Below are 13,780 nucleotides of genomic sequence, written 5' to 3'. Positions count from 1 at the left end.
TCTTCTCATCAAGTCCTTATAGCATTTTAGCATTTTACTCCCCTCCACAATTGGGAAGCATATACCTGAGCCTGTGCTGGCAGTTTGCTGCCAACCACTGGCCGGCTGACATCTGGAAATTGCCGCTGCTGGAAGAGAATAAAACGGCCCAGAGTTCTGGTGCTGATCGTGAACCACTGTTAGTGGAGCATGAAAAGGCTAAAGAAACCACTGTAGATTTATTAGACTGTGCGCCTTTATCTGTTTTCATCACATGAGAAGGGGACTTTTTAGTACAGCAGTGCAGATGGAGAAAAATGTCACTGCACAGTAAGGGAAAAGGCAGCAAAAAGTAAGAGACAGAGAGAATAGTTGGTGGAAAAACAGCAGGGGGGGGCGGGGGGTTACACAGGAGAGAAGATGAAGAGTAAGTCAGAGTGAAATAACTGGCGCAAGTCTGACAAAGAAACGCCATGTGCACATGAGAAAAAGATGGTGACTGAGTGTCTCAGAAAAGAAGAGTAAGTTTGAGAGTGTGAGCGTGTGTGAAACAGGGAGAGAGAGAGAGAGTAAGAGCGAGGGAGCATTGTCAAACAAAGAGAGTCCTGAGTCAGCAGCAGAGCAGTTTTCTCCCCAGGCAACTGGGCAGGGCTTCTCTGCTCTCTCACTCTCTCTCCCCCCACTTGCTTAGTCCTCCCTCCCTCCCTCCCCTTACAAATCTGCGCTTTTGCATGCTATTTCATGCTTTCTGCACTCTTCCTTTCTGTTCTCTCGCTGTAGTGAGGCTGCTCCCTCTGTACACTGTGAACTTCAGTGGTAGGAAGAGAGCACAACTTCTGAAAAGGGCAATTGGGGTCTATATTGCCCTTCTAAACTTTCTTCCTCCACTGTTTTCTCTCTGTTGTTTTCATATGAATAATTTTACTGATTCCTTTTAGCACATGTTGATGAGGTTGCCAGAGTGTGTAAAAGTGTAAGATGCCGTACTCACATGTAGACTTAATCTATCATCCCTAGGAGCTCATTAGTTTCCCAACCAGAATGTGAGGATAATGGTTTCTCCTTTGTATTGTAGGTCCTTTGTGCCGAACAGGCTTAGGTTTTCTGTGTTTCTGAACTTATTCTGGCACACTCTGTGGAACAGTGTATACTAAAGTCCTTCTTGCAGATGATTGACCCCAATTTTTTTAGTGCGAGCTCATGTGTGTGTGTGTTTGAGCCGGTGCCTGTGTGCGTAAAGTGGGTTAGAGTAAAAGGCACTTGTTGACATGGTATTACTTTTACACCTCTCCAGAGTTCGGCTAAAGGCTTGCCTTGTTGGAAACCAAAAAGGAGGGGAGCATGAAAAAGAGCTGAGAAAAGAGAGCAGTTGGAGGGGTGGGGGGCGGGGTAGTGTGGAACTGTCCAATATATCCTGTAAAGTTGGCCTAGGCAGTGAGGCTTGGAGGATTGGTCTCCATAAAAGACGGTGGTTTCTCTTTCCCTCAAGTCTCTCTCTCTCTCTCTCTCTCTCTCTCTCTCTCTCTCTCTCTCTCTCTCTCTCTCTCTCTCTCTCTCTCTCTCTCTCTCTCTCTCTCTCTCTCTCGCTCTCTCGCTCTGCTTTCGTCCCTCTCCTTTTTTTCCCTTCACTTCTCCCCCTCTCCTTCCCTCCCCCAACGGCTGGAGTAAGCGTATGACAGTGAGACAGTGCCCTGCCAGGCCCACTGGCAGAGTCATCATTCTTAGCAGCACTAAATCACTACCTCCACTAGCTAGACAAACATGTCACACTCACAGAGAGAAGGAAGGAGAAAGAGAGGAAAGAGGGATAAAACGGTATAAGGAGCAAGGGTGATACTGAGTGACGAAGGCAGGGAGCAAATAAAGGGCTTTGGTGGTGCACACAAATAAGTGAAAGCAGAGCATGTGTGGAACTGGGGTATCACTTCAAGCTTTACTGCCAACCCAGAGTTCATTAAGGGTTGTTATTGAGGACTAGGGTTGGGCTGGAGGCAATGGATGAAGGTCCAGAAAAGGATGATTTGAAAGGGTTTAATTTTGGCTGCTCCCCAGGGCCCCCCCTCCCCCCCATTCTGTTGGCTTCCACATAGATCTGAATAGTGCTACGCTTTGACGTTGACTAATTTATTGACTGGTTCCCTCATTCGGCATAATTTGTTACAATGTTCTCCTGTGCAGAGAAGTAATGGGCTTGTCATCACACATGCGTGTGTATGCACTTAGCTTAATGTGTGTGTTTTTATTGCTATATGGATACCTGTGTTTATTTAAGTCATATGAAACCTGTATTCATGTGCATGTGCGATTTTCACATTAGAGATGACTAGCCAAGGTGTCAGGATGAAATTAAGACCTAGAATACCCCATAAAGTTTAGACTAGCTGTTATCAACAGGTATTACATAACCCATTGAAGAACAGTTTAGAGGAGTGCTTGTCAGTGCAAAATAAACTCTGTTTGCAGAGATTCCATAGAAACTGTCTGGGGTCATTGGCAAAACATTTTCAGACCCTTTCCATCTGTGTGTGGATAAACTAACCTGATCAAGTGATCAGTATATTTTTGGCTTGCAATAAGTGGTGTAGTGGGTCCATTGTAGGGTAAAGGGTCTAATGTGTTGTGCTCCTTCTAGCATGCCAAAACACAAAACTGAAATTACCTGTGTGTGTGTGTGTGTGTGTGTGTGTGTGTGTGTGTGTGTGTGTGTGTGTGTGTGTGTGTGTGTGTGTGTGTGTGTGTGTGTGTGTGTGTGTGTGTGTGTGTGTGTGTGTGTGTGGAGAGAGAGAAGGTTTGCAAGCGCATGTGTGCATAGTTGGTGCTAATAGAATTCTGCTGTCCAGCTCACAGCTGTGTCCTGCTGATGAGTCCCAGGAGGCCCCAGCATGTGTCTATGGTTACTATGTTGAGGCTCCAGCATGAAACCATGTGTAGATCATTACTCTCTCTCTCCCCCTCTCCCTCTCTCTTTCTCTTTCTCTCTCTCTTCCTATCTTCTAGTTTGTTTTGCTCCCCCTCACACACACACACACACACACCCACCCCTCTCTCCTCTCTCCTCTCTGTTTCCTCTCACACTGCCAAAGCTCCAACTTGTGTCACTCTACACTCGTCCCAGGCCCAGACTCTGTATCTCTCTAGTCCAGTCAAGTGCAGAGCTCCTCTCACTGGGCTATGTTTAGAAATGGGCTTATAAGATGGCTATAGTTGTTGTGTGCTTGTTGCAGAGGCAGGGAATGCAAATGGTTGCGTGCAGAGAGATAATGCATGCAGAGTCTATAATCGTTGCAAGTTCACTTAGTGTATATTTAAGTACTTTAACACTTGGAAATCTTTTTATTAAGTCATAACTTGACAACACTGCAAAGCAATTTTATTTACTTTCAAGATTACCCTGCTCTATACGTTATACATTATATATACATATCTGTACATTAAAACCAAAACAGAGAGACTAAGAAGACAACATTTGAGGGAATAAAGTCCTACATATGCAGAAAAAGCTAGAAATATATTCAAACATTCTTTAAATTATTTAGATTCATATAAATAATATGTCAATTATAAAAAATGACAAGCTCTAAACTGAGGGATTGGTTGAATTTGTTGTAATTCTTGCAATCACAAGGTCACACATTCCTTGAGGGACTACTTTTTCTCTGTCAGCTTACCTGAGATAGTGCATCAAAGGTTAAAAGTTAAACCTCAGGTAACAAAAATATTTCCTGTGTATAGTTTCGTTTAGATTGCAGCCTTGTATCAAGGTTATACAGCAGCACTTCTATGATCGTTGAGTGTGTGTGAAACTGTTTGTATTAATGTTAGTGTGATCATGCAAGCTTAGACTATGCGGTGCCATGGCACACTTGAAAGAGGCTCATTTGTGGGCCCAAATCCTCACTCTGTTTGATAGTGTGTAGTTTAATACAGTGTTTAAGCTTTATTACAAGGCACAGAGCGTATTGACAATATGTCTCATCAGTCTTCTGTGAAAAATGATTTTTTTCCAGGTAATGCCATAACATATTAATTACTAGAAACACAGTCACTTTGATGGTATAGCACATAAAATACAGAGTGAATTGGCACTACAGGACCTAGATAAGTGGCAGTTGAGTGAAACTGTAATTCATACGTTTGTTTTCAGGTAGTAGAGTAACAGTGTCAGCTCTGGAAAAGGTGTGGTGTTTTGGATCGCCCTGGGTCCCTCTCAGAGGCCAATTCCCAGATAGAGGAGTTCCCACACATAGGTCTGACCAGTCCTGGACATAGGCCCAGCCTGTCCTTATCCTAACAGTCAACCCCATCCCCCATGGAGGGGTCACTGCAAGCTGACATTTACAAGGCCTCCTAATCTGCTGAGAGATTGATGAACCCTCATCCAAAACTCCTCCTTTCCCCAAAACAAATGGCTTTGTTTTTAGTTTCACTCTCCTTCCCTTCCCCACAGAATTGGTTTGGGAACGGGTTGTGTCTTGAAGAGTACATTTGTGTCAGCATTTTCTGTGTGTTTACAGCTAGATACCTGTATATGTCTAGTGTCCATTACACTCAGCCATGTGTGTTGTGTTTATTATGTGCAGGGATTTACACTCTGAACCTGCACTGCCAGGTTCTGTCCTGCACACAAACTGAAGCCAGCTGGCTTTGCGGAGAGTCTGCCAGCTGTTCTGATTTATGTAAGACTGTTAACCCTGGACTAGGTTGGCTCTCGTTAGCTCCCACTAGCCTATTAGCACAGTGCTAAACTAACAAGTAATATAGCTCTTCTTTCACCATTGGACACATTGTACACAATATAATAAGCTTGAAACAACAGTCTGGGGCTTTCTTGCCAATATTAGTCATATTACACTGAGATAAACCAGTCCCTCTAAGAGTTGGAGCAGAACTTTCATTTAATGTTAAAAACTGCTGTGTGACTAAACAGTGGTGGATCACAATCACATATAGATGGCCAAAAGTAGGGCTGAATAGTATTGGAAAAATATTTAAAGACTTTGTCTAAAATAAATTTTACATTTTACCAGATAATGTGCAGCTTTAATTGTCAGTTGTCCCATTTAGAGAGAAAAGAACGGCCATTCGCAGTGCAGGCACTCTCTTTCATTTGTTCTCTTCTGTTGAAGAAAGTCACTCAGTAGCATTTGTGGAATCTGTTCATTTTTCAACCCAGTTTTCATACCACATTGTTGGTCACAGATAAGTGCTGGGTTGGTACTAAACATAATTGTCATGTTTCCATATCATTAAAAGTGGATGACACAATGTTGTTTTTGCACTTGAAATGTAAGCTTTGGGTGTTATTGTAGACATATTTTTGTCACATTATTGTTAATTTGACAACTTATGCATGATAATTATAGTATAATTATAACATTGTTGCAGTTGAAGAGAGTAAAAATGGGTGGAATATGTTCTTTATGCACTACTTTCTATGTACTACAATATATATTTATTATATTAATCTTTTTATACCAAACTCCAACATTGTTGGATGTGGATAAAAAGTGAGATTTAACAGGGTCACAGACACAGGTTGACCCATTAACACTAATGCTTGCTTCAGTGTGACAGGAGTGCCAGAGATGAAGGGCTAGAAAAGCATAGAAAGCCTGGAAATCTCATGCCCCCCTTTTGATTAGCATGTTGTTGACTTGCATTAGGGCTGGGGGGAGCAGAGAGCGGTCAGAGCAGACATATTTAATGCTTGTGAAGTAATGGGGCTGAATCAGCAGATAGCTCCACTGGGAGCCATTAGCCCAGACATGTGTCATTAACCCTTTCCCTGGCCTGTGCTCCACCCTCGCCCACTCCCACCCCACTCAGATGGAGTCATGTAGACCAATGCACTGATTCAGGTAGTGCAGATACAGAGAGGGGGAAGGGGTAAACCAATGATACAGACACACACTCATTTTCTCCTTTGACGTTCTCTCAAATATTTTTCCTGCTCCTCACTTGATCAGTCTGTTTCTTACTTTTTCCTCTAATGCTTTGTAATCAATTTGACTTTTGTTTGTACTCTTTCAGTTAGTTTTTCATACAAGGCAAGTTTCGCATATAACCCTCTCTAAAGTAAGTTGAAATAAAACTGTTTTATAGGGTTAAAATTATACTTTTTTTTTTTTTTATTATTTCTTGAATTATTTCTTGTTTTTTTATATCAAATGTTCACCCCAAATTGCCTTCTAAAAGCTCATGTTTTGCCTAAATATGGCTTAATACACAGCTCCAATGTAGTTGGTGTAATAAACTGCTTACATTGCTCTAGTGACAAAAGGAATTTATTCACCATGCAAGTTACAAATGTGATCATTTTTCTTTTTAGGGCTTGAGCATTAAAATGCCAGGGCCCAACGGTCCCTGGAAGCAATTTACAGGCATTGTACTTTTTAACAAACTCCTATCTCAAGAACTAAACAGAGTGACTGTAAATTTAGTCAATGACATCTAACCATCTTTGCGATGCAAAATTGTGAAACTTTCGGGGAACTCCCTTTGTGTGCCCTGCCAGTCAGTTCTGCCCAAAATGTTTTGTGCATTAAACAGGACGTTTTTGTAACTCAACTTTACAATCTGCCTCAAGTTCCTCATGCTTGATAAGAACGCATTGAGTCACAGTCATAGCGCCACCTACTGACAAGAGGAAGTCAGCCTTATGTGACAGACATAATCCAATTTACATGTGGTCTATACATGCTATACAGCAACATAATGTGTAATTAGTGGGTGTTCTTTAGCACTAAGGAGTGCACACAGGAAGTGATAGTTCTCTCCTATATTAAATGTCCAATATACATGAAAATATAAATCCATTCTTATGAATGTATAGCTGCATTAATATTGCACTTATGTTGTATTGCCTGCAGTCAACAGGAAGTGAAGCCTAAATGAAACATAGATCATCAAATGTATACTTAGTTACCAATATGTCATCTCCAGCGCCATGTACTGCACACAGGAAATAGTATTTTACCCATTCACACAGTGTCTCATAGCCCTGAAAATTCAGAGCCCTGTCAACCAACCTCCTGTAGCAATATCAGGGCTGTTGCTCTTTCTGACATTCACATGGTGCGAGGGCCCAATCATCACTGCTTGCAGCTTTAATTTGCTTTCTTTCTGCCATAAAAACTTGTTGCTATTGAAATAGTAACTGTAATCAACATAATTTAACATGAACACAGGCAATATTCTGGGGAAATGGACACAACTGTTAACTTTCAACAGCCCCTGTCCAGTCTAAAGTTATGTGTGCAGAATCACTTAAACTGTGGGGTAATATCTAAAAATAATAAGACAGTTGAAAAGTCACAGGGAAGAGAAAGTGGTGCTCCTATAGGGAGGAGCATATAGTGAGTTAAAGGTAGAAAATGCCTTAAGTAACAAGTTAAGGTTCTAATTTTTGGGCATTCTCAGCATCCTTGCCTTTGAGCTAACTGTTTTTTTAACATAACCTTTTTGCAGCCCTCCCCATGTTGACTGAGGCTGCAGGGCAACAATAGAGAGAAGGGGCAGGCCCATAACACCTGCCAGTCTTAATGGTAAACATATGTTGAGAAATGCATAGAGAGGCGAGGAGGAAGGGAGCAGTGAGGGGTCGAGCACACTCCTTTAAAGAGGCTTTACATTCAAACATTTCACTAGCTTTGTTTTTTGCTTATGTGTCTTTGCGAGTGTGCCATTTTCTTTATGTCAGTATATGCAGTATATGGTAGGTTGTACACTGCAAGCCATGTTGATCATCATTCTGCTTTCAAAACAAAAAGAGACCCAAACACCCTCCAGCTAGTTTCTGTGAAGGATGGTAGATGCAACAGCAGCATTATCACATTTTTCTGTACAGCACTACAGCATCCCACAGTATCATTAGACCAGTTCAGCACTTCAGAGTTTGTCACCTACATGCAACTAACGTCTGTGTGTCTGAGTCACATTAACACACACATGTCAACACACACAGGATGCATGTGTGGGTGTTTTGCTTGGTGCTCAGAGAGATCATCACAAGTGTAGACTACCAGACTTGATCTCCTGCCATGTTTTTGACACAAGTACATATATATATATGTGTGTGTGTGTGTGTGTGTTTCTGTTCGCTTCAACGTGTGCACCGCCTTCTGCTGTATATACGTAGTTTTCATGTATAAGCTCATTGTGAGTTTGAGGGGTCCCCCCCCCCTCTCCCCCACAGCTCAGCTGAGAACTACACGTCATGTCTGTCACCTTCTCTCTGGCCACAAAGCTGCCCATTATGGACACATAGGGTTCAGTGACCAGAGAGTGGACTTTAGTAGTAGAAGTTCCGAACCCACTTTCCACATCCCACTTTGCCTTCCTATATCTTAATTTCAGCCTTTATGCATTCTTTTTGCATGTCTACTTGCTATTTCTTCATGCTGTATACTATTTCTCTGCATTCATTCTGATTGTCCTTTCAGCCTTCTCCAGTCATTTTTCCAACCTTTTTGGCTCCAATAAAAACAGTTGCCAAATCTACTACCACTGAGTCATTCATTTCTTACTGCTACCTTCCACTTTCCCCATCTCCTCCTCCTCTTTCCTATCCTCCTTATAATCTACCCACACCTTAACCTTCAAAATCTAAAAAACATCAGTCTTGCTTTGTTTTGTGAGTGATTAAAAAAAACCAAGTTCTTTTCAAAAACAGTGATGCAACAGTGATGTTAAGAGGCCAAATGTGTCGTCTCCAAATCTCTGTCACTGCTCATATGACTGATCACACTATACAGGTGTTGTTGATCTGTATTTATATGTGAATATGTTGTTAGACAATATTGCAAGCATAAAATAGTTATTTGATTCACAGTTTCTAATTGTGATTGATTACGGAGAGTTCAGGGATTTCAAGCATAGAGCAATTTTAAATTTATAATAAACTTAATTCAATACATTTTGCACATTTCCTCCTTGACAGCTTTTTGTGCTGAGACCAAGCATAGTGTCTGTCCCTCACCTACCAATTGAATGCTGTAAAACACACATGTATAGTAAACAGCATTTCCTCATTTATTAGCCTTCCAGTGCACATGCCAGGTTGTCCTGTTTCAGTGAAGAACTCCCTGAGGCAGTTATTATTTTCTTCTGCCCAGTTTCTGGTTGGGCAGCCAGCTGTCAGAACATCGAAACCCTTCACCTATCGGGCAAGAGGGAATAAATGAAAGAAAGTCAGGTCAAGGAGGAAAGCATGCAGAGATCTTCTAGCTGAATACTGCTCTGGAAAAGGTTTTGTGTCCCAGGTTTCTCCTCAGCTGGCCCTCCTCGCCCTTCTTAGGATAGCAATAGGAATCCCCCTTGTGTCCCATAGTCAGACACTGCCTGACAACTCTGACAAGCCAGAGGATTTTCACCTCTTTTACACACACACACAGACACACACACACACACACACTTTCAAAACAGACATTGGATGGTCACCAGAGGGAAATGTGAGTTCACATTTGCTCCATACATACACTCACCCATTCATTACCCAGATGTGTTGTTATCTTAAAGTCTTTCATTCTCACACATACTGTATTTACACCTTCTTCAACTCATCTATACTTTCTGCCACACATATATGCTTTGTGCATACACCGACACATACACACATGAGTACTGGACCCCACCACCAACACCAACACCACTACCACCACCACCACCACCACACACACACACACACACACACACACACACACACACATTTTCACTTGCTGGCTTGCCGGCTCGTTCTAGAAGGAGTCAAATGGCTCAATGTGTTAGAAGCATTAAGTAAGCATGAATCCAGCAGTGCTCCTCAGGCCGATATCATATGTCCTGCTTCATTACAATCTGGTGTATACATTCAGCTGCATCTCTGACCCTCCATCTATCCATCCCTCCCCACTCCTTTCCCTCTTGGGTGCTTTAACACAGAGCGGGCCATCTCAAGATGTTAGCTGAAGAATAGATGAGGTCTCTCATTATTGTAAATGCTGGCCCAGACTGTGGAGCCTTTGCGAGCACATCTCCACTCATATATTTATATATATATATAAAGAAAGCCTCATTTCTGTTACAAGATTTAAGAGTGAAGAGGGCTAGAGGTGCAGAGGGAGGGAAAGTAAATTAAACTGCATTTAATTTAAGTTGAACAAATTATCTTTTGTCCACATGGCAGTACAAGTCTTTTTTTTCCCCCCACAACTACTTTGGGTCCTGATATGACATTAACTGCTGCTGGGAGGGCGCTGACCAAAACCAGCTGAGAGACGTGTGTATGAGGGAGACAGACAAGAGTCAGGAGAGGGAGAGAGATCAAAGCAGTAGCCTGTAGCAAACCTGTTGCCTGCCGACTGTTACCTTTAGCCCTGTCAAAGGCAATGGAGAGGAAATAACGCCACACCTCACATCCCGCAGCTGCATGCGTATTAGCAGCAAACACACTGAGGCCTTTTTTCTGAGCTTCACCGCAGCACTTGGCCTGCTGCACCACACTTGTCTCTCCATCGCAGACAGCGCTAGGCTAACATTAGTGCTTTTCTCCCTTCATAAGCAGTTGATGGCGTGAATGCGTATATTTGTGTGGCAGATCGTAGCTCAGAAACCAGTTCAGATCAGCCAGGCATTTCCACCTAAGACATCACAGAGTACTGGGGGACAGCGAAAAAGGTTGAATGTTGTAGTAGAAGGGAGTTTTGAGGTTTTGTGAGAAAACCAACATTAGTTTTAACTAGAAAATCCCAGGTGTGGACAGTAAGACAGAAAAAATGTTATCTGGATGAGATGTAAACTTTTTTAGTGTACCTAACTCTGGTACTGTTAACGTAGCTAATGCTTGGTTCTTGGAAGAAAAACAAATCGGAAAACTTTTAACTACTGGTGGATCCAGACTGTCTCAACTGAATCACGGTGAATCAAAACACCAGATTATTGTGATACTCCACAGAAGACTTCAGGGACAAGAGCGTGGAAAAACAATAGCGAAAGAGGGAAAAAGAACTGGAAAGAGAGCAAAAAAAGGGATTAAGTAGAGAAAAGGGATACCTCAGGGAAAGATGAGAGAGGCACTTTTGTCTTAGATACTGTAAAGAGCCACATATCTCAGTTGTGTCTTTTGCCATCACTGACTGTCATCAACAGTGCAGAGTTTGGCTGATGCAGCACCAGTGCATCAGACCAGGGGAAAACTATTACTTTGTGTCTGTTAGCTTCTCTTTGCCTCTCTATCTCTCTCCCCCTGTCTCGCAGGCTCTTTTAAAACCTCTTCTTATTAAACTAAAAAAAGGGAAAGGTCTTATTAATCAGCTTTTGGTTTCAGTTTGTGGGCTCACATATAAACCCTCCCTTTTTCCTCCGTATACCCCTGCCCCCCTGTATATAATAGATGAGGATAGCAGAGTGTATGTTTACGAGCGCGAGTGCTGGACTTGGCAGGGCCGAGCGCTCCTTCAGTGTCTCACAGTTCATCACAGCTCAATGACTGACTGACTGGGCCCCTGTCTTTCTACCAGAGTTTACATTATGTGCGCACACGTATACGCACTCACTCATACGCGACTCTTGACTCTCACCCTTCTCTAAACTTCTCATTGTTTCTAGTTTCTAAGCTTCCCCCCAGGTAATTGTTTAAGATTGTAGATAATATATCTGTAGCCATTAACCACAGTGTTCTTTCTCCCCCCTCTTCCCCTCCCTGCAGTGGTCCTACGCGTTGGAGAAGCCCAACACAGGCAGCATGTTCAGCTTGGCCTGGTCTGCAGACGGCACCCAGCTGGCCGGGGCCTGCGGAAACGGACATGTCATCTTTGCCCATGTGGTGGAGCAGCACTGGGAGTGGAAGAACTTTGTGATCACACTCACCAAGAGGAGAACCATGCAGGTAGCGAGTGAGCCACACACACACACACACACACACATTCAAAAAATCATGTTTCTGCTCCTTCAACCTCTCATGGCTCAGCTTTATCCACATGCAAAGGAATCAAGGTTGTGATCCATTCAGATTGCTGATCCATCAAAAGAGACATTGTTTTACACATTAAAGGCGTCTTTAAGGGCTTGTTTGAGAAGATAAATAATGTATTTTCACCAGGCAAATATTAACAGGGCCAAGCTCGATTACGTTGGCCCATAAGGATAGAATTAAAAAGTACCGTGATGCCATAGGCAGACTATGTAGAGAAGCAAATGCTTCCCAGACCCTGGCTACTTGTGGCCGTATATTATAGTAGGACCCTCCCAGTGTGCCAGTCAGTCCTGCAGTGACAATGACCAGCCTGTCTAGCTGCCTCCCTTGCTCCACCATTCTCTGCTGTTTAAACTCAAGCTAACCACAAGGTAGCGTTTACATGCGGTTAACACACCCAAATGTACATATACACACACACTTGTATACATTCAGACAGGGATACACACGATACACCTACAGAAACAGGATCACGTACATGCATGTGTGCCAACACGCATGTACACTCATTAGCCATAGACGTCTTTACCAAGTGCAGTTTATGTAAACCAAACAAACGTGGGTCATCAGCCATTTATTTTCAGCCTCGCAGGCGCTTTTCTGTCTCCCTCCTCCCCCTCTCCTCCTCGCAGTCCTTCTTAAAAGTGCACATCTGCCAGTGGTTTGTGAATCAGCCAGCTAAATTTACCACCTTGCGGTCAAATGTTTTTTTATTCCTGGTTGTGTTGCATGTAAATTTGGCTTGCTGGAGGGGGTAGCAGAGGAAGATTTGTAAAGCTGTAAAAATAACCCCACCTTTCACCTGGTGCTGGAAAAGGCCCTTTCATTCATTCATAGAGCAAGCTGGAAGGGAAGTATTTATCTATGCAGGTGAAAAAATGAACACCAAACCAGTGCACGCACACACTTTAAACAGTAAAAACTGCTTTCTCTGACCACAGTTGCCCAGCATATACTTGGACATACTGTAGACTGTTTCCTGTGTATATTAAGAAAAATGCTCTCTAGTGTGTACGTGACTGTGTGCGCCCCTCTGTTAGTGACGCTAATGTCTCTCGTTGTTGTTTGCAAGTTTAAATGTAAAGTGTTTGCTCTGCAGTATAAAGTTTATGCCTGTTTAGTAACTTTTGAGGACTCTATTCACCCGCATTCTTGTTTTCTTCTTCTTCACTGTACGCATCTTTTCGTGTCCCTCTCCTTTCCCTCCTTTTTTCTCAGGTGAGGAATGTGATCAATGATGCAGTGGACGTGTTGGAGTTCAGAGATCGGGTCATCAAAGCATCTCTTGCGTATGGTCATCTAGTGGTGGTCACCTCCCTGCAATGCTACGTTTACAAGTCAGTAGCCAACTCCTCCTTTGTTTGTCGCTCAATCTCTGAATCACATCAGGGATTTGTACAACACATTCTCACAAATTAAAACTAACTACCTCACAAATCCTAAAGAACCAACCTCCAGAACCAACTGAAATATAATGGCACTTCCCACGCTTGGTTGTTATATAAGCCTCATAAATTTGCACCCAAAATTGTGTCTGAGAATGAAATAACACAGAAAATGTACAAAATAAACATAGTTGGATTAAGAGCACAGACAACCTCATAAATATGAAGTCCTTGGTAATACCAGTCCTGTGTGAAAAGGGCTTCTTTTTACTGTTTCTCTTACCATCATTAGGGCCATAGATACCATTGAAAACACCAAGGTCATGTTGACTCTGGGAATTTTAGTGATTTAAGGAGGAGATTGCATTCTACAATATGTACTGTATACAGCATCAAAATACAGTAGATCTGAAAATGGCTTCTGGTATTTGTAAAATATTTTCACAATTGACTATTTTCCAGCAAA

The 13,780-nt window shown here is 42.5% G+C and overlaps 1 protein-coding gene across 2 annotated transcripts in view; it reads left to right on the top strand.

Moving 5' to 3' along the window:
* ift80 (intraflagellar transport 80 homolog (Chlamydomonas)) overlaps window positions 1–13,780 on the top strand; it is a 44,324-nt gene that overhangs the window by 17,046 nt on the left and 13,498 nt on the right. For both annotated transcript variants that reach the window (XM_053320819.1, XM_053320820.1), the window contains exons 9-10: window positions 11,663–11,842; window positions 13,148–13,266. In XM_053320819.1, the coding sequence (XP_053176794.1) occupies window positions 11,663–11,842; window positions 13,148–13,266 (299 nt within the window). The remainder of the gene's footprint in view (window positions 1–11,662; window positions 11,843–13,147; window positions 13,267–13,780) is intronic.

The sequence above is a fragment of the Scomber japonicus genome, chromosome 6 (genome assembly GCF_027409825.1).
Source record: "Scomber japonicus isolate fScoJap1 chromosome 6, fScoJap1.pri, whole genome shotgun sequence".
NCBI classification, from domain to species: domain Eukaryota; kingdom Metazoa; phylum Chordata; class Actinopteri; order Scombriformes; family Scombridae; genus Scomber; species Scomber japonicus.
Note: the sequence above shows the minus strand (reverse complement) of the source record. Positions and strands in the feature narration are given on the sequence as shown.